General features: G+C 51.3%; 9 protein-coding genes across 9 annotated transcripts; 4 read left to right on the top strand and 5 right to left on the bottom strand.

The window, feature by feature from the left end:
• Positions 1 to 2,766: 2,766 nt before the first annotated feature.
• Positions 2,767 to 3,265, top strand: COCMIDRAFT_23431 (uncharacterized protein; the record flags this gene model as incomplete). The annotated part of the gene is made up of 3 exons (XM_007686418.1): positions 2,767 to 2,891; positions 2,954 to 3,152; positions 3,209 to 3,265. 3 exons carry the CDS (start codon positions 2,767 to 2,769, stop codon positions 3,263 to 3,265), a joined length of 381 nt encoding a protein of 126 aa, XP_007684608.1.
• Positions 3,266 to 3,669: 404 nt separating this feature from the next.
• COCMIDRAFT_23430 (uncharacterized protein) lies at positions 3,670 to 6,440 on the bottom strand (the record flags this gene model as incomplete). Its single annotated transcript, XM_007686417.1, has 3 exons — positions 3,670 to 5,826; positions 5,879 to 6,367; positions 6,417 to 6,440. 3 exons carry the CDS (start codon positions 6,438 to 6,440, stop codon positions 3,670 to 3,672), a joined length of 2,670 nt encoding a protein of 889 aa, XP_007684607.1.
• A 3,400-nt stretch (positions 6,441 to 9,840) lies between these two features.
• COCMIDRAFT_33731 (uncharacterized protein) lies at positions 9,841 to 10,406 on the top strand (the record flags this gene model as incomplete). The annotated part of the gene is made up of 3 exons (XM_007686439.1): positions 9,841 to 9,955; positions 10,027 to 10,287; positions 10,342 to 10,406. The coding sequence occupies 3 exons, from the start codon at positions 9,841 to 9,843 to the stop codon at positions 10,404 to 10,406; spliced, it is 441 nt and encodes a 146-aa protein (XP_007684629.1).
• Positions 10,407 to 12,328: 1,922 nt separating this feature from the next.
• COCMIDRAFT_44880 (uncharacterized protein) lies at positions 12,329 to 13,560 on the bottom strand (the record flags this gene model as incomplete). The annotated part of the gene is made up of 2 exons (XM_007686446.1): positions 12,329 to 12,528; positions 12,582 to 13,560. Coding segments are annotated over 2 exons (1,179 nt in total), but the record flags the coding sequence as incomplete, so codon positions are not given.
• A 1,313-nt stretch (positions 13,561 to 14,873) lies between these two features.
• Positions 14,874 to 16,633, bottom strand: COCMIDRAFT_2316 (uncharacterized protein; the record flags this gene model as incomplete). Its single annotated transcript, XM_007686403.1, has 5 exons — positions 14,874 to 15,073; positions 15,131 to 15,272; positions 15,330 to 15,977; positions 16,049 to 16,150; positions 16,259 to 16,633. 5 exons carry the CDS (start codon positions 16,631 to 16,633, stop codon positions 14,874 to 14,876), a joined length of 1,467 nt encoding a protein of 488 aa, XP_007684593.1.
• Positions 16,634 to 16,936: 303 nt separating this feature from the next.
• COCMIDRAFT_33728 (uncharacterized protein) lies at positions 16,937 to 17,215 on the bottom strand (the record flags this gene model as incomplete). Its single annotated transcript, XM_007686438.1, has 2 exons — positions 16,937 to 16,991; positions 17,028 to 17,215. The coding sequence occupies 2 exons, from the start codon at positions 17,213 to 17,215 to the stop codon at positions 16,937 to 16,939; spliced, it is 243 nt and encodes an 80-aa protein (XP_007684628.1).
• A 471-nt stretch (positions 17,216 to 17,686) lies between these two features.
• Positions 17,687 to 18,915, top strand: COCMIDRAFT_86172 (uncharacterized protein; the record flags this gene model as incomplete). The annotated part of the gene is made up of 2 exons (XM_007686472.1): positions 17,687 to 17,785; positions 17,845 to 18,915. 2 exons carry the CDS (start codon positions 17,687 to 17,689, stop codon positions 18,913 to 18,915), a joined length of 1,170 nt encoding a protein of 389 aa, XP_007684662.1.
• A 399-nt stretch (positions 18,916 to 19,314) lies between these two features.
• Positions 19,315 to 20,485, bottom strand: COCMIDRAFT_2314 (uncharacterized protein; the record flags this gene model as incomplete). Its single annotated transcript, XM_007686402.1, has 3 exons — positions 19,315 to 20,187; positions 20,267 to 20,419; positions 20,474 to 20,485. 3 exons carry the CDS (start codon positions 20,483 to 20,485, stop codon positions 19,315 to 19,317), a joined length of 1,038 nt encoding a protein of 345 aa, XP_007684592.1.
• A 929-nt stretch (positions 20,486 to 21,414) lies between these two features.
• Positions 21,415 to 22,221, top strand: COCMIDRAFT_86046 (uncharacterized protein; the record flags this gene model as incomplete). Its single annotated transcript, XM_007686471.1, has 1 exon — positions 21,415 to 22,221. The coding sequence occupies one exon, from the start codon at positions 21,415 to 21,417 to the stop codon at positions 22,219 to 22,221; it is 807 nt and encodes a 268-aa protein (XP_007684661.1).
• Between the last annotated feature and the right edge of the window lie 33 nt (positions 22,222 to 22,254).

The following is a 22,254-nucleotide window of genomic DNA, read 5'->3' as shown; positions in this document are numbered from 1 at the left end:
GTAAAGGTATAGAGCACGTATTGTAATATGTAAAGGCATATCAACTGATTATTCTTAAAATGCTGCATCACCCTTGGGCGGGGAAAAAATACCCCGGTTACCTTGTACTATTCACGTTAACATATATCCTAGAGGTATTGTTACATAGGCAGTGACTTCTCCATATGTAGAGAAATGCACTTTCTAGAGCTTGGATGCGAGTCCATGGAGCGGTAAGGGTAAACCAATTTGGTCAATCTAGTGTCGAGCATTGAATAATTCTACAATAGCTAATTTCAAAGCAGTGACTGACTGAAGAGCAAAGTGAGCGGTGGATTGGTAAGCGGAGTGAGTTTTTCAGCTAATCAATGGTGCCTTGATCGAATACGATACGGCATTCGGCTACTAGAAGGCCCGGACTAATTGCGGATAGTTAACTTGAAGATTTATATTAACGCACAGCATGCACCTTAATTAAGGGGTTTATCTAATTCCAGTCAGTCTAGTTCCTGTCTTGGACCCGCGCAGCCCGAAAATGCCAATTACCATCGCAATTGCTGGCATCAGCAGCACGCTTGCTATTCTTATCACGAAATAACTTATTCAACAACCTGATGTCCGTATTCGTGGCTCTTCACGTAACATAAGCAAGATTCCGGATGATCTGAAACCTGACTCTTGTATTTTGGTGGTGCAGAGCGATCTATACAATACAGAGACGTTGCGCACCTTAGTGCGCGGTTGTAGTGTGGTAATATGCTGCTACTTCTCGAGCAACGAGGTCATGCTCGATACGCAGAAAGTTCCAATCGATCTTTGTGAAAAAGAGGACGTACCACGTTACATTGCCAGTGACTACGCTGTAGATTACTGCAAGCTCGATCCGACCGACTCGGAGGTCAAAGGTTTTACAAACGATATTGTAGCATACTTAGACACGAAGCCCGGGATCAAGGGTGTGCAGATCATGATCGGTCTTTTGACCGAGACCTTCATTGACCTTTTCGACGCCTGGTACCCGGAAGCGAACGAGCTTAGGTATTGGGGGCGCTGTTAATGAGAAATGTGACTTCACGTCATATCATACAGCAGCAGAATACGTTGCTACTATGGCTCTTGATCCGAATGCATCCGGCTTCTTAAAATGTAGCAACCACTACTGGCGCGTTGATTGCATGATACTTACAGTTGCGATTAGTTCGAGGAGATCATAAGAGCATGATAGAAATCGCTAATGATGTTGAATCAGTAACAGGTTTTAGGCCAGTCCTCGAATACAACGAACCTTTGAATGACATTAACAAGCTGTTGGATGGCGCTGGAACATAGGGCAAGTTGCTACGTAATTTGCAACACCAAAGCCTATTTAGAGCCCAAGTCAACGAAGCGATTACCACATAGTGCTGAGTAATACTTCATACTGACCGGAAAGGTCTCGCTTGGTGACGATATAGACAACGCCAAGTACCGCTCCGTGAAACCAGAGGTATTTCGGACATACTGCGACGACGTTTTAAGTAAGATGGATTGGGTATTAACAGCGGATGCTGGTCCATGTTGGAGTTGTCAAAAGTTGAATACTAAGACACCGAAAAACTGTTACTAAAGAGGCCGTGCATCATTTTTATAGACTGGGAATTTCAACGTCAAGAAGGTCATAGCACTGATCATGATAACGATCAATAAGAAGACGAAGACAAAGGACAAAATGATCTTCTCTGGTAGTGTCTTTGTTTTTTTCTCGCTCGCATAATGATATATACTACAATGGTAAATTTGAGAGAATTGTATTATTGGGGACACTGGAATGATCGAATAATAACAGCTCATTTCTGGACTGCGCATAGGTAATAAGATTTATCTCATTGTAGCCTTGTAGACTATACGGATTCCACATTTTAATAAATCTATATACAATGATTCAAAATAGTACTATATAACATTGAATAATTCAAACATATGATAGTGTGGGCGCATTTGTTTTGGTGGAGGCTGTTTTGTCACACGTATACAGCTATTCTGCTTTTAAGTACCGATGTGCAGTATACTGTACTTTTTTGGGTCGCGTGGCGTAGTGGAGCCGAGATATTGCCTCACAGTTTTTTCTCTACTATCCTAGTTCACCACGAGAATATATCCATAGGACACATTGAAAAGTGCATGAAAAATCGTCCACGTCTTTTTGGAAAAATGACACCAGAATATATCAGTGATTTGAAAAAGACCGAAATGATTCCCGTTCAATAGCAGAATGCTGAATCCTTTGTTTGTTTTACTACATACTTATTACAACAAACATAATCACAATAAGCGATGGTGCATATATCAGTTTGAGAACACCATTCCAGGTCAATAGGAAACTCAAAAAAGAATAAGGTATATGCGGTATCATTGAATATATATTCAAGATACATATTAGCTTCAAACTATACAAACATCTAAATATCACATAGCCCTTTTGCATACAAACAGAGTGATGGAAATAATGTGACTTGAGATCTAGTCTTTGTGACTAGCCTAAAGCGGACAAGGACTCACAACACTAGCGCCGCACGTGAGATCCGCCAAGGCGATCGTCCCAGGAACTTTTTTGATTTTCTACAAGCTCCAACATCTTTAACTATCCACCATCTTCACCAACAAATATCTCCCGGGCGAGCGAGCAGTGTAAGTCGCCTACCTACTACGCAAGTTGCACAGACTAATCGAGCGTAGGAATCCTCCTTCGGACGAGCTTCAGCAGTGAACCCTTCTCTCAACCCTCTACTATCTATCGCAACCTTCGAAATGGCCGAGGACAACAGCGCCGCGTGGCCCCAGGCTGACCAGGCCTTGTCGCAAGAGATTCTCGACCTTGTCCAGCAGGCTACCCACTACAGGCAGCTGAAGAAGGGTGCCAACGAAGCTACCAAGTATGCATACCCAATGCAACTGTCGAAGAATCAAGCGCAATGACTAACAATCAGCGTTTTAGGACCCTCAACCGTGGTATCAGTGAGCTGATCATCCTTGCCGCCGACACCTCCCCTCTCGCCATCCTTCTGCACCTGCCTCTGCTTTGCGAGGACAAGAACGTGCCATACGTCTATGTTCCTTCCAAGATGGCTCTCGGCCGTGCTTGTGGCGTTGCCAGGCCCGTTATCGCCGCTAGCATCACGACCAACGAAGCCTCTGTAAGTTGAAAAAAAAGCATGATTGCAAGGAATCTACATGTACTAACAAGACACAGGACTTGATGGGCCAGATCCGCACCCTCAAGGACAAGGTCGAGCGCCTCCAGATCTAAGCGCGGCGAGCACTATCAAACAAACTTCCTAAATATTTTCTTGGGATACGCGATGAGAGTGGGAGTCTACAAACCTGGGAGGTTTATGTAATGAGAAATACACTAGAGTGCTTGGATGAAATATTGCCGGGTATCTCTATACATAGACCGAGAATGAAATGCTGAGCGAAAGTCGGCATGGACTCTGCCAAAATTAACAAGTTTGCGGACTATTATTTTCCCTTGATTGTACAGCATCATATAGCACCTGTTCATTGTCCACCATATTTGCCCGAACTGTGCTCAACATGTACATTATGATACGAATTCACCGTTTAAGATCTTTGCAGTAAGAGATCACTGGGTATCATTTATACATTCATCATGATAAGCTCCTTCATCGACTAGCCACTCTTTCATTGACGTTATTGCATCTCAATCTCGACTTCCTTAGCCTCTGGATTGTGACTTGGCTTGCGGCTCCGACTCCTATTCTCGGCTTGCTTTTCGATAATGTTGGCCCCAAGACCCAGACCAAGACTTGGATCTTGAGCCGGCTTTTGTTCTGCAAGTTCCTCTGCTATTTCTCCTGCACCATTCTTTGCATTCTCCTCTGTGGGTTGCTCAGAAAGTTCAACGTCAGACTCCTTTTTAACTTCTTCCGCCTTCTCTACTACTTCCAAATCTACGTTCAACTTTGAACTCGGCTTGACGGCTTCTTGTGCAAGCTCTTCGCTCGATCTTTCTCCAGGCGGACTTGTTCCCTTACTGGCGCTTGAACTTCCAGTGATGCCCAACCTCTCAAAGCTTGCTATTACTCCCTGTCTCAGGTCCTGTCCGAGTGCAGCGGCAGCATCTAGCGGTTTAGGTGTGCTAGATGTCCTGGGAGAGCGGTCCCCGACGGCATTTGTACGTGGAGAATGGACCGCAGCGCCAGCACCCGTCGCTGATTCCGCGGTCTCAGTACCAGTAACTATAGGTTCGTGAATAATCGGTGTGCTGGTGCCACTTCTGTCGTGACTTGCGTTGCTTGTTTGTGGCGTTAGGCTGGGAGGTGCCTGGGGACCAAAGACGTTCATCTCCTCATCAGTGCGGCCAAAACACTCAGCCCACCACCTTGCTTCACCTTTTCGGGGAAAGATCATTCTTTCCTTACCACGAACGGCGTCATCAATTTCCGGATCGTACTTGGGGTTCATGAACTCTTGTTTCCGACATAGAAAATAATCCCATACGCTTCTTGTTCTCTCTTTGGCCCTCGTCTCAACACGCTCTTTCTCATTATCGAATAGAAATGTACCATACTGGCATGAGTATAAATGGTACAGCAAGCGCCTCAGAAAGCGCTCATTGAACTCGAATCGTGTGGGATGCTGATAGTGTAGTTGGTAAACACAGTCGAGGAATTGGTGGAAGACAGGCGATAGCTCGTTGACCTTGGTAACTCGATGTTCTTCTGCCGCACCGGTCTGTACGGGCTTTAATGGAGGAGCATCGGGGATGTCTGGAACAGTGTCTGGCAGGTTAGTTTCCGGGAGCTGATTGAGCGACTCGTTGGACTCATTATGGCGGTTGAAGAGGCCTCGCGCACCCCGAATGGCATTCTCAAAGGCATTACCCGCCCCTGGAACATCGTACTTTCGTTCGATTTTCTCGTTTTCGATGGTGAACCATTTCTCGTGGCTCAAAAATCCTGACCGATGGCGAAACATGTGTCCAAAAGACAACCAGTCTTTTTCCACAAGAACGATGAAGCCTTCCAGTGTCCTGTAGTATGGGTCTAGCAGTATCTGACTGAGTGCACTCAGCTGGCTTGTACGATCCCATCCGTCTGAGCAGTGAATCAGAACGTGTGAATGCATGATTCCTACTGTACGAGCAATTAATGCAGTACCATCCAAGATATTGGCTATGTGCTTGATCCAGTTGCTCTTGGCTAGCAGCTGCCTGTTTGGGGGAAACGGAACTAGATCCGATTCCTTCAGAGCCTCCACCACCATATCCAAAGACTTGCGCATAACGTGGATATTGTCAATCCCAAGATATGCCTTCTCTGCACCAGGGTAGTGGTCCATCTTCTCTGAGCCCAGTCCGACAGCCTGCATCGCATATGCGTTCACTGTCGGTCTAGCATCGACAATCAGGTTTCGCTGTTGGGCTCCATACACTTTGGGTAGATCGACATCGGATTCTGACGAAGCGGTCAGATCGTCGACAGTGGGCTTCCCTGTATTTTCTGATCCATCCCCCGCACCAACAAATGAACTACTAGCACTAGATTCACTTAGGTTTACAACACTCGTATCTGGAGTGAACTCCACTGAACCAGAAGGGGTAGTTGTCGGTTTCCACCCACGGTTAGTTGCCCAGATGGCCGCCACAAGCCGCTCATCTTGAGCATTTCGGTTTCCGCGGAGCCCAGGTGTGGGTTGTGAACTGCGCGTTATGGAGCAGTTATTGATGGGGTGACGATAGACGAGGGCAGGAATGCGTTGCCGCGAGCGGTACTCGCCAGCGTATCGGAGAACACTATCAGACACAGCGGTAGGAACGACGATCAGGGCGGGATATGTCGCGGAATACTGTGCCATTCGTCAATGAATTTCCCAGCCACGGTTGTCGCATGACAAGTACCTTGTATTCAATATTGACCTCTGATATGCGCCAGCCCTTCTCCGTATCTTTTGAGCTGATCCCCAGACGCCTCCACTCACGGCGTGCATCATAAATGCTCCAGCCGTCCTGTTTGTCTTCTGGAGGCTTCGGCTGATAGCTGAAAGCCAAGAGCTTATCCAGTCTTCCGATCTTGCACGACAAGGCTCGTATGCTCTCGTATACATCGCGTGCCTTCTTTTCGTCGGGGAAGAAGAAGGCAAAGAATGTGAAGTCACGGCATCGGATGCGGATCGAGGACTCCTGGCGAAGGACTGGGGGACACGGTTTAAGGACACAGTAGTTTATCATTGGATATGTTATCCAGACTTCTTTTTGCCGCGGAGGCTTCGAGTTTGGAGGGGCATCTGCGGGAGGGCTAGGAAGGTAGCTGAAGACAAGGTGATGGGGCATGAGATGCAGCGTGCCATCAAAGCGTGTACCTCTGCGGAGAAGGTAAACACCCTCCACCTGCAGTGCTGGTTAGGTTGTGCAAGTCTAGACAGACTGAGGCACATACCTTGCTGATGCGTATCCGCTCCATGGCCACGATGTTGCGCGCGCGGCGGCCGGCGGGAGACGTGACTCGGGTGTTTGGCCACGATGGTGTTGGTGAGGTAGGTTGCGGGGGGTGCGATCGCTACCAAAATGAGGGGTTGTGTAACGTAGGCATCGAGGAGGGAACACAGGCGCAAACAGAAGTGTCAAACCATTAGGGCTGCAACGACAGCTGAGAGTGCATGGCCGACATGAGCCTGTCACCATGCGCCTGTCCCGCTGCCCTCTACTAGTATCTTCTTGGTCTTCAATGTCATCAGACTACTGCACAGGTGCTCACACGAACACGCTTGTTTTCCGCTTGTAGCCTAATGACACGCACATGAGCTTAATTACACCGAACCTATTACACATGCGTAGAAATCACATTGGCGCCATCATGCATTAAATAAAACTCGTAGTTGCTGCTATACTAAGATAGGCCCATGGTCGTTTCCGGATCAGATAGAGCACGAATGAGACTACGTTGTATAACCTACGTAGAAATGTCCCGGCACACGGCTTCGCCACTGAGCTTACCTGTGTCACTATGTAAGGTCATATGTTAGCCACAGACTGTATTATATATATTAAACCCCAAAAAAGACCACATGTCAGACTGCCTACGAAGCAAGACAATCAGAATACTAAAGCCTGTAAGGGCAGATACAGGAACCGGCTACATGCCGGTCTAAAACCTATGCTACGGCTGTTGCTACGCTCACTCGTCTAAGCCGGAGGAGGTGGTGGGGGCGGGACATCGCTAGGCGGAGGAGGAGGAGGGACATCACCCGGAGGAGGCGGAGGAGGCGCGGAGCCGGATGGTGGCGGGGGTGGGGGAGGGCTTCCAGCAGAGCCGTAACTCTGGAAGAGAGGACCAAGACCAGGTGGAGGGCCAGAGGGAGGTGGAGCAGCACCATAGCCTGGAGCACCGGCGTAGGCACCAGGGGCACCCATTCCAGCACCCTGGTCATAGCCATAACCGCCATAACCATAGCCAGCACCACCAGCACCACCAGCACCGGCAGCTGAGGCACCAGCGGCCCAGGGAGCTGCGCCGCCACTGGCACCGTAACCCTGATCGTATGACTGGCCGCCGCGACCACCTCCACTGGCCCAAGGCGGGGGAGCAGAAGAGTGACCATCACCACGGCCACGATCATCGTCGTTACGCGCCCAAGGTGCAGAGCCGCCAGTAGGACCGCGCTCCCAAGGCTTGAGAGGGCGTTCTCCTCCATAGTTGTCACCACCACTGCCACCATTGTTGTTGTTATACTCGATTGCGCCACGAGGTTGTCCACCAGCACCACCCATTTCAGCCATAAAAGCATCAAGTTCGTTCTCAGGAGCACCGCCAATTCTTGCAGGCTGACCACGGTCGCCAAAGCGGTTCTCGTTGCGCCAAGGCTGTCCAACCTTGCGCTCGGGACAATCGCGAGCCATGTGACCAGCTTGACCACAGACGCGACAGATGATGCTGGCAGTGAAGTTTTGCTTCTGTGGACAGTCGTACTTGCGATGACCAATCTCTCCGCAGTTTTGACAGGCTTGGTTCTCGTCGTCACGAAGGGTACCGTTAAGGGCGGCAAGCTCGCGGAGTTGGTTGCGCTTGAGTTCGTTCTGGCCTTCGGGAATGGAAGCAGCCTGAAAATGTTAGTACTGTTGTAGGATATGGGAGTCCAGGAAAACTTACAGTCTCAATGACATTGTGGATGAGCTTCTTGGCCTTGTTGACCTTCTCCTCGGTGTCGGCCATAATCAAACAGTGCAGATCCTCTTCCTGGTTGCTGGTGTGAGCTGCGTCAGAGCGTCCTTTGCCCTCCTTCACGGAGCCCTTGCCACGGATTGCAATCTTTGCCTGGGATTCTGTCTCCATCTTTTTGAGCGTGTTTCCACGAGGGCCAATGAGTAGACCAACTGTTAGTGCAAAAAGCTGCGGTTAGTTTATGATCAAAAAAATAATGTATGAGCAAAAGGGTTAGGGTTAGTGACATAGCTATACTGCAGGTGCCACTAGATGTGCATAAACATCCAGCAGTCTGAGCAGGCTGGTCAAGACAAAGGCTGGGGTAGAGCAAGACGAGAAAAGGGGAGTTAGAGGGGTTAGTTTCGTACTGAAGTTAATCTCCGGGTAATCATTGACCGGAACATAGACTTTCTCCTGTGTCTTAGTAGGGCGCCTGTAATCGGCAGGTGGATGGTAGTTAGGGAGTGTCTTCATCGCCTTCTCGACGAGCTTGTGGCGCTCATCTTCGAGGCGCTTGCGGTAGCGGAACTCGCGGGTATTGACACGGCGACCGAAGTTGTCGTACTGCGGTGGGGGCGAGGGAGATCTATACCAGTCAGCTAAGGAACGCATGCAGGGAAGAAAACAATCGGGTACGTACCTGTCACCATCGGCTGGAACAACATCGTTGATCTTCAGTTTTTGGGTGATTTCCTCGATTCGCAGATGCAAAGTATACGCGTCAAGCTGCTCAGTGGTCATGGCGGAATAGATAGCTGTAGGCAGCCCCATCAGGCCAGCAGCCTTGTTCTCACTCGCGTCGCCCCATCGGTTTCGCTTCTTGCGCTGTCGCGGAGCATCGGAACCTAGAATGAGCGTGTTAGAGAGCATCGAAAGCACGTATGGGAGTTGACTTACTGCGTTCTGGGCTGCGACCGCGCTTCAGCTCGGACAGACCCTCTGCGGGTGCTGAGGGATTGTAACCGCCATCGTCGTCGCCTCCGCCGAACCTACGGCGAGTTCCTAGAGGAATATTGTTAGAACCGGTAATTCCTTGGTTGCGCCACGACATGTTTGCGGTGCTGCGAGAGGTTCTTGGTGAGGTGTTGAAAGAGTCGACGCAGCCTTTGCGATGGGGCGAATGCATTGGCGAGTCTCACGTGTGGCGCTAGTGCCGGAGTGAGCGTAGCGCCAAGCGGGTGTCCCAGATGTACAGCTCTTCGCCAACCGTCGTCACCACTCCTCGACATCACATACGCCCCCGTCGCCACATCCACTGCACGCGTCCATCTCAAGAAAGATCTCCAAAACATTCCAGACGACTCGTCGATTACATAAATCACCGCAACTATGTCGACCGAACTCTGGTGAGTCCTTGCGGAGCTCCCTTGTCTATGATGCAGGCAGCTTCTAGCTTGCCTCTCAGGCATAAGCTGGACCTGCTATTGTCACCAGCGTAGCGGAGAAGCTTCTGTTATGATAGATATGAAGAACTTGAGCTAACAAAGCTTCTGTAGCCCTGCCTATGCTGTAAGTACTCGAGTACCAACCTCCGCTCCGCCTTCCGACGGACGCGACCAGAACCGCGACGGCACTGCTTCCATCGTCGTAAAACGATGCGACGACTATCGTGCGACATTGCAGGACCTGGGCTAATGATCAATAGCCCTTCTTTGGCGCGATGGGCTGCACGTCAGCTATCGTCTTCGCCTGCTTCGGCGCCGCCTACGGAACCGCCAAAGCTGGTGTCGGTGTCTCCGCCATGGGTGTCCTCCGCCCTGACCTGATCGTCAAGAGTATGTTACGCGCTATGCGAACCTGATCGCGAACTTTGGTATTGCATGAATGGAGCTAACAGGTCGTCCAGACATCATTCCCGTCGTCATGGCTGGTATCATTGGTATCTACGGTCTCGTCGTGTCCGTTCTTATCTCCAACGGCCTGAGCCAGCACTCTTCGCTGTTCACCAACTTCATTCAACTCGGCGCTGGTCTTGCCGTCGGTCTCTCGGGTATGGCGGCTGGTTTCGCCATCGGTATTGTCGGTGACGCTGGTGTACGAGGAACTGCCCAGCAGCCCAGGTTGTTCGTCGGAATGATCCTGATTCTCATTTTCGCCGAAGTCTTGGGTACGTTGCACCCGATCAGATTCTGCACGAAGTCCATTACTAACGCGCGTTTAGGTCTTTACGGACTCATTGTTGCCCTGCTCATGAACTCCAAGGCTGGTGGTGCCGACGAGTGCTAGATGATCACATAGCCTACGATTGCAGACGCGATACGACAACATTTATCTGCAAGAGACAAGTATTGGCATTGATACATCGAGTGCGACGATATGTTCTGTATGCATGGCGCGCACAGCTGACATGTGCGGCATGTTGTAAGTGTGCTATATGTATCTCTTTGGAAGAACGGACAAAGACTGCTTCTACGACAAGGGAGCGAGAGGGGAGTAAATAATGGCACGGGTTGGCGTGCATTTGGCAATCCATTTGACGGCGTGTATTCTAGGGTCTCATCAATTTCATTCTGCGCTTGTAAACAAAATGTATGTGTCTTGTTACTGTCCTGGTTTTGTAACGTGAATTGCAACATGTGTGCTTCAAGAATCCCACCACCAACAATTGTTCCAATGATGCAAATGTAATCAAGGCAACTTTGAATGGAGGCATATTGCCCAATCTGCAGCTTCATTTACTGGGAGATGTTTATACAGTGACATGATCCATTGGACAATACATCGCTAGACATGAAATGAGAGGAGAAGCCAATAAGAGTGAAGATACGTAATGATGTATTGTACGTGTGTGCATCGTAGAAACATTTACATACCTGTATCATCTAGCGCTTCCGACCTTGTACATAACCTGAGCAAGCTTCCCCATCCTGCTTGAATAAAAACGCCGCCGTGATAAAAACCCAAACCAACAACACCCACTAATGCAAACACGCGTGTACTCTCCCATTTCAGTCGTCACCACCAGCTCTCTTCGGCTTGGCTGCTTGCATCTTCCCGAGTATAGTCTTACTCTTGGCCTTGCCCTCGACATGCTCAGCGCTACTGAGGCTACTGTAAAACGACCGCACCTTTTCGTGAGCAATCACCTTTCTCGGGTCGAAGCGAAGGATCTGGAGACCAGCCATACTTGTTGCACGAGAAAGCGCGACGTAAGCCTGGCCCTTTTCGAAGACGCGGCCGAGATCAACACGGACGCGTTCGAGGGTTTGGCCTTGGGCTTTGTGGATGGATAGGGCCCATGCGAGGATGAGTGGGATTTGCGATCGTGATGCTTGGACTTCGCCGTTGGGCAGTTCGATCTTCCAGTCTTCGCGCTTGCATAGTAAATCGCGCGTTGTGCCGTCTGCAATGGCAAATCGTACAACGGGGTATACTTGGTTGGTATTGAGCCCAAGTGTACTCTTGGCCATCTCCGTCTTCAAGGCAGCGTCCGAGGGCCCATTTTCAAGAAAGCCTTCCTCGTCTTCTTTGTAGACGTTGAACATTTGCTCTGTCATGAACCCTGTTATCTTGCCTAGTGATCCGTTGACTAGCGTTTCGTCCATATTTTTAACCAACATGACTTGTGCGCCCTTCTTCAGATGTATTTGCTCTGGAACCATGCAGCTCTGGAGAAGCCTATCTCTTTGTTCCTTGTTGGTAATAGTACCACCATCTCGAGCCTCAAATGTAAATGTATTTCCGTGCAACTGATGCATGCGTGTAGTGTTAGCGCGATCAACTTCTTGTCGTGTAGGAAAAAGTTCAGTTGCTTCAACGCTTTGATCTTCTGTTGGCAGTGGACGTTCTAGCTGCTTGAAACGAGATATCGACTCTGGTGTCAGCCGACCCTCTCGCATTTCATTGAGCATACCCGCAAATACCGGGTCCTTTTGACGGAAGACATGAGTCAACCCAATCGTGTGCTCAATGCTTGTGGTCCATGTGCCTGCGTCAAACGCAAACTTGGCTTGTTTGCCGAACTCCGGTACTGGAGGCAATTGAAAGAAATCACCTGTAATGACAAGTTGGATACCACCGAATGGCCTGCCGTTGTTGCGAATTGTTCGTGCGATTGACTCGAGCTTGTCGAATAGATCGCCATCCACCATGGAAACTTCATCCATGATGAGAACTTTAGTACGCATCCATCGTTGCTTGGCTTTCGCGTTCCGCCGAATCTTCTTGACGAGATCTTCAACCGGCTCTTTACCAAGTCCAATCCCTGCAAAACTGTGCAGAGTAACACCACCGATGTTGCATGCTGCCAGACCCGTTGATGCTGTAACAGCAACTCGATCAGGCTCGCGGGCATATTTTTTCCGCAAACCCGTGATGATCTCACGAAGTAGGACGGATTTACCAGTACCTGGTGCGGTCAGTAAATGAGTCGATACAAGGGAGGTATTTTTTTGCACATACCAGCAGAACCAGTGAAGAAGACGCTCTTTTTGTAGTCCACTACCAGCTTCAGCACATTTTGCTGCTCCTCACTGAGAAATATGCGGGCCACCGTGTTCTTCTTCTTCGTCTTGATAACTTCCTTAACCCCATCGTCAATCCCTTGAGTCGGCCTTGCTTGTGCTTTCATATTCTCTCTGAATGCTTTCTGCTGTTGCTTCAACCCATTGGGAGTTGTGTTCCAGTAGTACTTCGAATCCTTCGGTGCTGGTGTCGATGCTGGCTTTTCGGGTTCGACAGATTGTTTCTTCTTTGGAGGTTCAACCTCGTCCTCCTCTTCCTCCTCCTGTAAGGGTTGAGTCTTTTGAGGCTGTGGCCATGGTAACGTTCTTCGCTTTACCCTCAAGGGTTCGGATTTCTTAGGTGTTTTGAAGTGTTCTATTGGGGAAGATGACCATGGTATTGGCTGGCTACTGTCTACCTCCGATTTGGTGTCTGCAGTTTGTGTCCTTGAATTGTATCCGGAGTCTCCTGAGATCGTCGAGGGTGCACTAGGTAATGTAGGGTATGTGACGGTGCCTTTAGTCGCGGGGTCCTCTACGTCGAGATCCACGTCGCTGTCGAAATCGTCTTCGTCAAACAAGGCAGTCTCGAGAATTCCAGAGCCAGTGCTAGGTGCTTGAAAAGCGGCAGGAAGGTCGTTCTCTTTGTCCATGTCCCCAATGCTGAGTGTAGGGTACTCAAATTCGCCATCATGTGAACTCAGTGACTTGGACAGGCCACTTGAAGTCCTCTTAGTACCTTGTGTTGTGGGACCCGATACTCGTTGTTGCCCCACAATACTATTCTGCTTCGCTCCATATCCTAGGGTGCGCGCGGATGGTGTTTGTGTTGACCCGGTTCGGCTGAAGGCATTGCCAAGTGAGGCTTGTTTACATGCACCGTTTGACGGCGAAGACGACGCGATGGCATCATGTGCCTGCACGGCTTGTTTGAACATGGTCCTTTTTGTGTATAGGCGATTGAAGAGACTGCCGCTGCGAGTGTGGGGGGCGAAGCTGGACAGGCTACTCGGAAGACTGTCTGCCTGGAATGGTGGTGAGGTCGAAGGGCGCGCGCGAGGAGGGTGCGTCAGGTACGGACGGGTATGGGGCAAGTGCGCCCGCGCGGGCTGTACAAGGAAGAAGAGCGGCGAATCTTTTGGCTTGGACGGTTTAAGCGACGCACCTCTCCTAGCAAGGAAAGAAAGCATGCAGCAAAGTAAATATGGCGGCGCAGACAAAAGAAAAGAAGAATGGCTAGGTATTGGTGTCGAGGGCGGGCATGCCTTTCACTGCGCGGTGGGGTGGGATTGTTCCTGTAGCCTTGGTGCCGCCGGCCCGCAAAACGCGACCATTTGACGCGACTTTCGGATAGAAGTGCGCTAGTATCATGATCACGTGCTCGCCATACCAATGCTCAAGACATACGTAAGTAGTTGCACTAAGAGGTGCTTGGCAACACATGACGGAGTCGTAGCAGGGCAGATGGTTGGTAGTCTCAGTCTCAATTTTGACCTGGGTCTTGTAAAACGATGCACATCTGTATCGAAGGATTGGTAGGGAGCGTTGCTTTCACTGGAAGGAAAGAGATGTTTGTTTTCGACACTATTGATTGATTTTGGTATTCGTACAAGTAGCTGAAATGCAGCCCTCACTTTTCCCAGTTCTCTAATTCCGCCAGGGATCTTTTGAACATGACTCCGCACATCATTCTCCCACATTGAGACTCGGCGCGCCCCGCGTATGCCGTTTCGAAGAGACAATGCAGTCTAAACCGAAGAAGAAGAAGAACGTGATATAACAACAATCATCAAAAGCCCACCGACCACAGAAAACAGTCAGAGGGAGCCGTCATGACTAAAGAGTGCGCCGCAAAGAGAAGAGGAATTCGCTTTTGGTAACCATAACAAGATTCAACATCATCGTGGATAGTGAAGAGGCAAATGTGAAATAAGCCGAAGCTCGCATCAAAGGAAATGCTAACATGAGAAAGGAGATTCATTTTGAACCACACAAACGACCGTAGATCATATCCCACAAGAAATATACCGTAGGGTAGCCAGCTACGCCGGCAGACAACAACCCTCACACCTTTTTGGACAACGGGACTAAAATGACGACTTGCCTAAGAACATGAGACCAGATAGCTGATGAAATGTGACCTGAAAATCGGAGCTATCCAAACAAAAGCGCCCTCGTAAACAACAACCGGGCGTGTCGAAAGAATAGGTGGCGCGGCGCTGAACAAAAAAAGTTTGAGCAAGGAGAGTCTTTAGCCCTGGTATCCCCCAAAGCCGTTCTGACTGAAGGCAGCTTGGGGAGACTGGCCCCACTGTGGCTGCTGGGGGGCGCCGCGGCCGTAGCCACCAGCGCTGCCCGGCTGCTGCATTTGCTGCTGGAACGGCATGCCAGGGTTACCAAAGGCTTGTTGCTGCTGCTGCTGCGCGAAAGGTGCTCCGCCGGGGCTGGGTCCTGCCCGCGCATTAGATTGCTTGTTTCGATACTGCAGCTTCCTCCGGTGCCGCTCACCTGAGGGTGACATGGGCCCACCTTGTGGCCCACCACCATACTGCGGAAAGTACGCGCTCGGCGTCTGGGGGTAAGCTGAGTTAGGGCCGCCCGCAGGCGAGTAACCCTCAAACTGGCCAGTCGGAGGACGGTCTTTGCCCCACTAGATTTACAAATGTGAGCAAACAGTTAAGGAAAAGGGAGACGCGAGTCAACCTACGCTGCACTTTAGGGGGCGGCCATTGACGTTGTAGCCGTTGAGCTGGCAGATGGCCATGGCAGCGTTCTCATGCGTGTCCATCTTGATAAAGGCAAATCCACGATCCGATTGGAAGCGCGTCTCGGTAACATAACCAAAGTTCTGGAAGAGTGGCACTAGGTCAGCCTGCGAGGTGTAAGGAGTCAGATTTCCGACATAGCAAGTCGTCTGCCACTGCGGAGTTTGAGCCACGACCATGTCATAGCTCTGGACTCCGTGAGTGGGGAAATGGTGGTGGCCAAACGGAGTGGTTGGCGTCATGCCCATTGAGGCCATGGCCTGCTGCTGGGAAATGGAAGGTTGACCCTTCTGATTGGCCCAGTTGCAGCGAATTGCTCGAGAACCGAGCCACTCGCCGTCCATGGAGTTGAGGGCACGCTCAGCATCGGCACGATCCCGGAAAGCGACGAATCCGTAGCCACGAGACCTGCCCGTCTTCATGTCCCACATGACGCGAGCCTCGGAAACGGGGCCAAAGGTGGAGAAGGCCTGTAGAAGCACCTCGTCATTGACTTCGTTGGAAAGGTCACCAACGAAGATGTGGAAGTGGTTAGAAGTGTCTTCCTTGGCTGTGTTGTTAGATTGGTAGGCCCAGTTTACACGAATTTCCTGTCTTTTGGTCAGAACACAGGCCGATATGGCAACTTCTCTTTGCCCGCTTTCCCCATGACCATGCTTACATTGTTGTGAATGCGCCGGCCATTGAGGGTGGCCATGCCACGCTCGGCCGCACCGGGGTCGTCGTACTCAACGAAGCCGTAATTGAAACCCTTGGAGTTGAACTGTTAGCGGTCAGCGGCACTTGAATTGTTGCAGCAGTTGCAAGATAAGCCCGGCCCGCGCCACAAAGCTGTCAAGAGAATTGCAGCGGTTTCGGAAATGTATCTTACAGAAGGAGAACTTGCAGTCTTGTCAGGGATGATCTTGACACTCTGGACATGTCCAGTGGTCTCGAAGATTTGACGAAGCACGTCCTCAGTGACCCGCGGGTCGAGTCCTCCCACATACAAGGCGCGCTTGTTGGGCTCGGGCGCCGCGCGACGGGGCACGTAGCCAGGCTGGCCGCTGGTTGGGGACATGGGGTTGCCCGACATGGGGGAGCTAATGGCCGTGGGAATGGGATTGTTGTTCTGCGGGATGATGACGGGGGCGAGCGGCGGGGGCGGCATGTGCTGCTGGGCCTGAGGCTGGTTGTCGTAGCCGGGCGCACCGCTGGCGGAGGGCGGAGGGGGGAGCTGTGCCCCAGGGTTCTGCTGGTCGGCCATGGCGGTCGCGAAAATGCGCTCAAGGCAGAAACAGGCAGGAGGGGTGCGGATGAGCAAAGGGCAGTGGTGGTGGCGGGTGGTTCAAGCAAAGAAACCGCGGGTGAGCTCTGATGCGACGCGAGAGGACGATTGCAGAGAGCAGGACAGGAACAGACAAGGCCACGCGGCGGGTGGGCGAGTCGTGGCGGGGCGAAGAGGAGGGTGGTGGGTTGGGTTAGTGGGTTAGTGGTAGGCGACAAGGAAAGTCGAAAAGGGAAAGCGCAAGTACAAGCACAGGCAGCCCGAACAGAGACGCGGAAAGCACTAGGAAAGGGAAGAGGAAACAAGAGGAAGAGGAGATAGGAGATGCGAAAGAGCCCTACGCCGAGCGCGGATGGCAAGCTATGGTCTCCACTTGTGGGGTGAGGAAAGGGAAGAGGGAGTTGGGAGGTGAGCGAGGGTCGCGAGAATTAGGGTCGCGAGGCCACAAGCGCCCAATGCAACGGGAGAGCTACTGTAGCCTACCACCTGCCGGCCGTCGTGCCGGGGTATGTGTGCGCGTGTGCGAGAGCGAGTGCAGATTTGCGGGAACAGGTCAGGCATTGGAGCATTTTGGGGGCATTTGGGATGCCGTGCTGGCAGCTGCTGTCAGGCAAGGCTGGGCGGAGGAAAAGGCCGTAAATAACGGACGGGCTGGTGCTAGTGGCTGCCTGTTTGTGCGCCGGGCGTAGAAATGTTCCCAAGGGCGTGTATTTTAGTATTAGTCGACTGTATATTTGCACCTAATTCTCTAGTACCGGAACCCGTGGCCCCCACCTGCGGAAGCACCTGCAGAAGGCCCGCACGTGTGTCAGGGCGCTGCGCCCAGCACCGACCAGCACTGACCAGCCGACCAAGCACCTATCCGCCGCCGAGCCATATATACTACATACCACTACTGTACGACGGCACCATAGCCAACCACGTCCCCAGCCAGCCGGCCCACCCAGACTTCCTCGCCATTTTCAACATCATCATCCACATCATCATTACCGCGACTACTACCACGACCACGGCCACTACCATCTAGCCGTCATGGCCGCAGCGAACCCACCACCCCCGGCGCCGGGACAACAGCAACAGCAACAGCAGCAGCAGCACATCGACACGCTGCAGACCATGCTCAATCTCATTGTACGCCGCCGCCCAGCCACGCCCCTTTCACGCGTGCCCCTGCTCACATTCCCTTGCAGTTCCTCCACTCTGGCCGCTTCCTCAAAGAGACCCAGACCGGCGGAGGCTCCGGGCGCATGAAGCAGCAACTGCAGCGCGTCGTGCCCCACGCCACCGAGCGCTTCCACGATGCCCTTGACGAACTCGAGAATGAGGTGCGCCTGGCGCAAATGGTGCTCCGGCGCGACATGGCATTGCTGAGGCAGGACCGCAAGAAGAAGGAGGCCGCCGCGAAACAGCAAGAGGTGGACAAGGCAAGGCTTGCCGCAGAGGCCAGGAATCCACCCCCACCCACAAACGACGCGCCGGTCAAGGAAGAAAAGGCTGCCACACCCGCACAACTCGAGCCGCCGGCAGTACTAGACACATCTGAGCAAGCGATGTCAATAGAGACGGATATGGAAGCCGCGAAGAAGGAAGGCGGCAACGGCGACCATGACGGCCAAAACAACAAGGCACCCTCACCGCCCCAAAACTCGACAGACGCAAACATCCAGCCGCCCAAAGATCCCCTCTTCGATGGCACACCGCCAGCCAACAACCCCAACGAGTCCGACTTTGATTTCGATGCCATGTTCGGCGATGCCATGGACACCACCGACCAAAATCACGATCACGACATGATGGACACCTCGGGCGATATCGACTTTGGCCTCGACAGCGGTAACGACGGATCCTCCCTCCTCCGCGGTCTCGAAGACTTTGCCAAGAACAGCGACAACGACAACAACAATCAATCCTCCACCATGGACATGGACTTTACCATGCCAGACTTACCGGGCTTGGATTCAAACACGAATGCAAATACTGATAGCAATGCGAATGCAACTACCAAGCCAGCGCCAGAGCCCGCGTCTGCGCCAAAGGCAGACGAGCCCGCGTCTGCGCCAAAGGCAGACGAGCCCAAACCTGCCGCTCAGCCACCCCCGCCCCAGGAGAACAAGGTGGAAGAAGCGATGAACAATAACAATAACAATGACGATATGATGGGCACCATGGCTGCGGACGATCTCGAGGACCTGTTCAACATGGACGACTACGCCAACCCCGAGCAGTCTTCCTTTGACGATGCCTTTTTCAATTTTGAATAATTGATCTTGGTCAATTGTCTTTTTTTTTCTTTTTTTTCTTTTTCAGAATCACAACGATGCATTAACCATGGAGTTTCTGGGATACTGTCAAAAAAAAGGATGGCATTTGGGGGGTTCTTTATTATTTTTTTATTTTTTTTGATACCCCAGGTATACGTGGAAGAGGCCATCTCGATTTTGCGAACAGCCACCCATAAAAACGTCACTTCAATGTGTGAAATTACTACTACAAGATATATTCTATGTTCTGCACATCTTACTGATTCAAATATCTTACTCGTATTCCCTCTCAAACCCCAAAATCTCTCGTCTTACCGGACTATACCCCGAGACGCTATGTGATCATCATCATCATCATCCAAACTACCCCGCTGAGCTCCCCTTCCCCCCGACTACCCACTAAAGCTTAATCTCTCCCTCGAACCCATTGACGTGCATAAAGTTTGCCCGGAGCGGAGTCACACTAGTGAATCCCTGCGCAACAGCCCACCCATCGTTGCCTGGCTCGCTCTCCTCCACACTCTGGTACACGTCCTTGAATGAAGGCGCCCACTTGAAGTGCTTATGCGTATACCTCGAATGTGGCTGTCCAGACGGCGTGTCTTGTCCCGAATCCGTACCACTTGCTCCCCCGGCATTCTCCGAGTTGGACTTGAGTTCTTTCTTGCCCAGTTTCTCTTCTTGCTTGCGGATTTGACCTTCAATGTCTGCTGGTTTGTCATCGGCTTCCGAGGGCACTTCCACCACCTGGAAACAGCTGCCGCTCTTCCATGTGTTCTGCAACATGTTTGTCCATAAGACCTTGCGCTCTCCTACGTTCTCCACTAGAGGCACGTTGACACTGTACAGGTGCGTGTTCTTGTCCCAGTTGTCCCACAGGTATTGTATGAGCTTTGCGCTGAGCTCGCTCGCGCCGCTGATGATGTTGGCATCGTGGTTGCGGTCGAAGAAGGCGTAGCTTAGTGCTATGCTCTTCATGCCACAAACGGCGGCCTCCATCGCTCCACCTATGGTACCCGATGAGAGGGAAAATATCGCAGTACTATTGCGGCCGTAGTTTGGTCCGGATACGACGAGATCGATTGGCCCACGCTCGGTGAAGTAGTGGTATAGGCCAATCTGTACACATGAGGCAGGGGTCGAGTCGACGAGCACCCATTCTTCCTCATTTGAAGAAGGTGGCAGGGGCGAGTTGTGAGTCGTTCCGTGGTTTGTGAGGCGACCACCGGCGGTAGTTTGGAGGGGTTCAGGTCGATAGTATGTTGGTGATATCTACAGTCTTGTTAAACTAGGCGGTGACGACAAACATACATTATAAGCATTGCTCCAAAGAGATAAAAGATATCCATACCGACTTGCCAACAAGGTGTGCCTTGCCTATCCAAGATCTCTGCGTGTGTGGAAGGACAACCGACACGGTGTGGCCATACTTTTGCAGTGTTGACACCAGCGAGTGTACATACGGCGAGGATTGATCTGATGGTGGACCATCGTCGTTAGTGACCTACTGTTTAGTCAGCTGCTGCCATTGGCTACTGTAAGGCATAAGTCAACTTACAAGAATATGCATCTTTACTTCTGAGGTGTAAAAATGGCGTGTTTAGTGATAGTTTGTTGTGGACGTGAAGTTGAAAGAAGTAGTGGGGCAAACACGAGCAAGTGACGTGCTCAATCCAAGGTCCCGATGGTCGGAACCGCCTCATGCTCGGCCATTCGTAGTCACCGCCTCCATCTCTGTTTGCGGCGCATTGCGTCTTCGTGTGTCGAAAGCGTCTTATCTAGCAGTTTCTAATCGACTCGCATTGGAGTTTCTGCAAGATGATGAAGACAATGTTGATCTATAAATGATCGTGGTACCTGCGCTATGGGTAGATCCGTTGGTGTTCCCTGCATTGCGCCGGCAATCACCGCTCGTCGCGATAGGTAGTGTACGTTATCTCATTCACACTCTGGGGAATGGAAGTTGATCCGAGAAGTCCCTCTTTCAACGAAGTCCGCCGAGATAAGATCGGGTGTCTTGTCGCATCTCCATCCTCAAGGCTTCAATACGTTGCTTGAATTCGGAGGGACAGCAATGGCCCCCCTTCCGAGCTCCGCACCACAGCCGGCACCTGGACTACGACACTGGGAGCGGAGACTAGGCTTGCCGGTTCGTTTAGCCTTGTGTAGGTAGAATACACAGCGTGCATAGTATTTCCCGGACGCGAAAGTGTAGAGCCGCAAGTCCCCTTGGCGGGACTACTATTTTCGGTCTTTGGCCCTTCGGATCCCCACCGGTGACCCCAACACCGTAAAGTCCAACATTCGAAAACGGAGATATCGAATGCATTTATATAGATGCTACAACATGATTGAAAATTTACCAAGATACCCAGTCACATTTTCACATATTCATTACGATCAGTCTTTGAGTTTCATCAAAGCAAGAAATCAAAGCAAGCACTTCTATAACATCTCCACTATCAATATATCACATTCACCACACACAACTCCATAAAAATGGTCGTCACAGTACCCACTGCCTCTCTCGAGGGCCAGGTCGCCCTCATCACCGGCGCCGGCCGTGGTATCGGACGAGGCTGCGCCATCGAACTCGGCAAGCGCGGTGCCTCAGTTGTCGTAAACTACGTATCATCAGAAGGCCCCGCCAACGAAGTATGTGAGATCATCCGAGGCTTTAACAACGGTGCCAAAGCCGTCGCCATCAAAGCCGACGTAAGCAAAGTATCCGAGATCCACCGACTATTCGAGGAAGCAAAGCAGGCGTTTGGCAAGATCAACATTGTCATGAGCAACTCCGGCACCGAGAGCTGGGACAAGACCGAGGAGATTAGCGAGGAGAAGTACGATCACGTTTTCAACTTGAACACGCGAGCGCAATTCTTCGTTGGTCAGACCGCGTACAAGTACATTGAGGATAACGGCCGTATCATCCTCATGAGCTCTATTGCTGCTGGTCTTCTTGGTGTCAAGGACCACGCTCTGTACAACGCTTCCAAGATGGCAGTCATTGGCTTCATCAAGGCTTTCGCGACCGACTTTGGAAAGCGTGGTGTTACCGTTAACGGTGTTGCGCCTGGTGGCATCAAGTCAGACATGTTCACCCAAAATGCATGGCACTACATCCCAGGTGGCACACCTGAGTGGCCAGCGGAGAAGATTGAGAGCCTCATGGCTAGCCACTGCCCGCTAGGCCGGTGTGCGGTTCCCGAGGATGTTGCGAGGGTTGTTGCTTTCCTTGCTTCCGAGGACGGCGGTTGGGTTAACGGACAGGTACTTACTATCTCTGGAGGATCATCTCAGTAAGTGTGGTGTCAGAAGATGGGGTGAAGGAGATGG

This window comes from Bipolaris oryzae (genome assembly GCF_000523455.1).
Source record: "Bipolaris oryzae ATCC 44560 unplaced genomic scaffold scaffold_19, whole genome shotgun sequence".
Classification (NCBI taxonomy): Eukaryota; Fungi; Ascomycota; class Dothideomycetes; order Pleosporales; family Pleosporaceae; genus Bipolaris; species Bipolaris oryzae.
The sequence above is the reverse complement of the archived record's forward strand: the minus strand, read 5'-3'. Positions and strand labels throughout refer to the sequence as shown.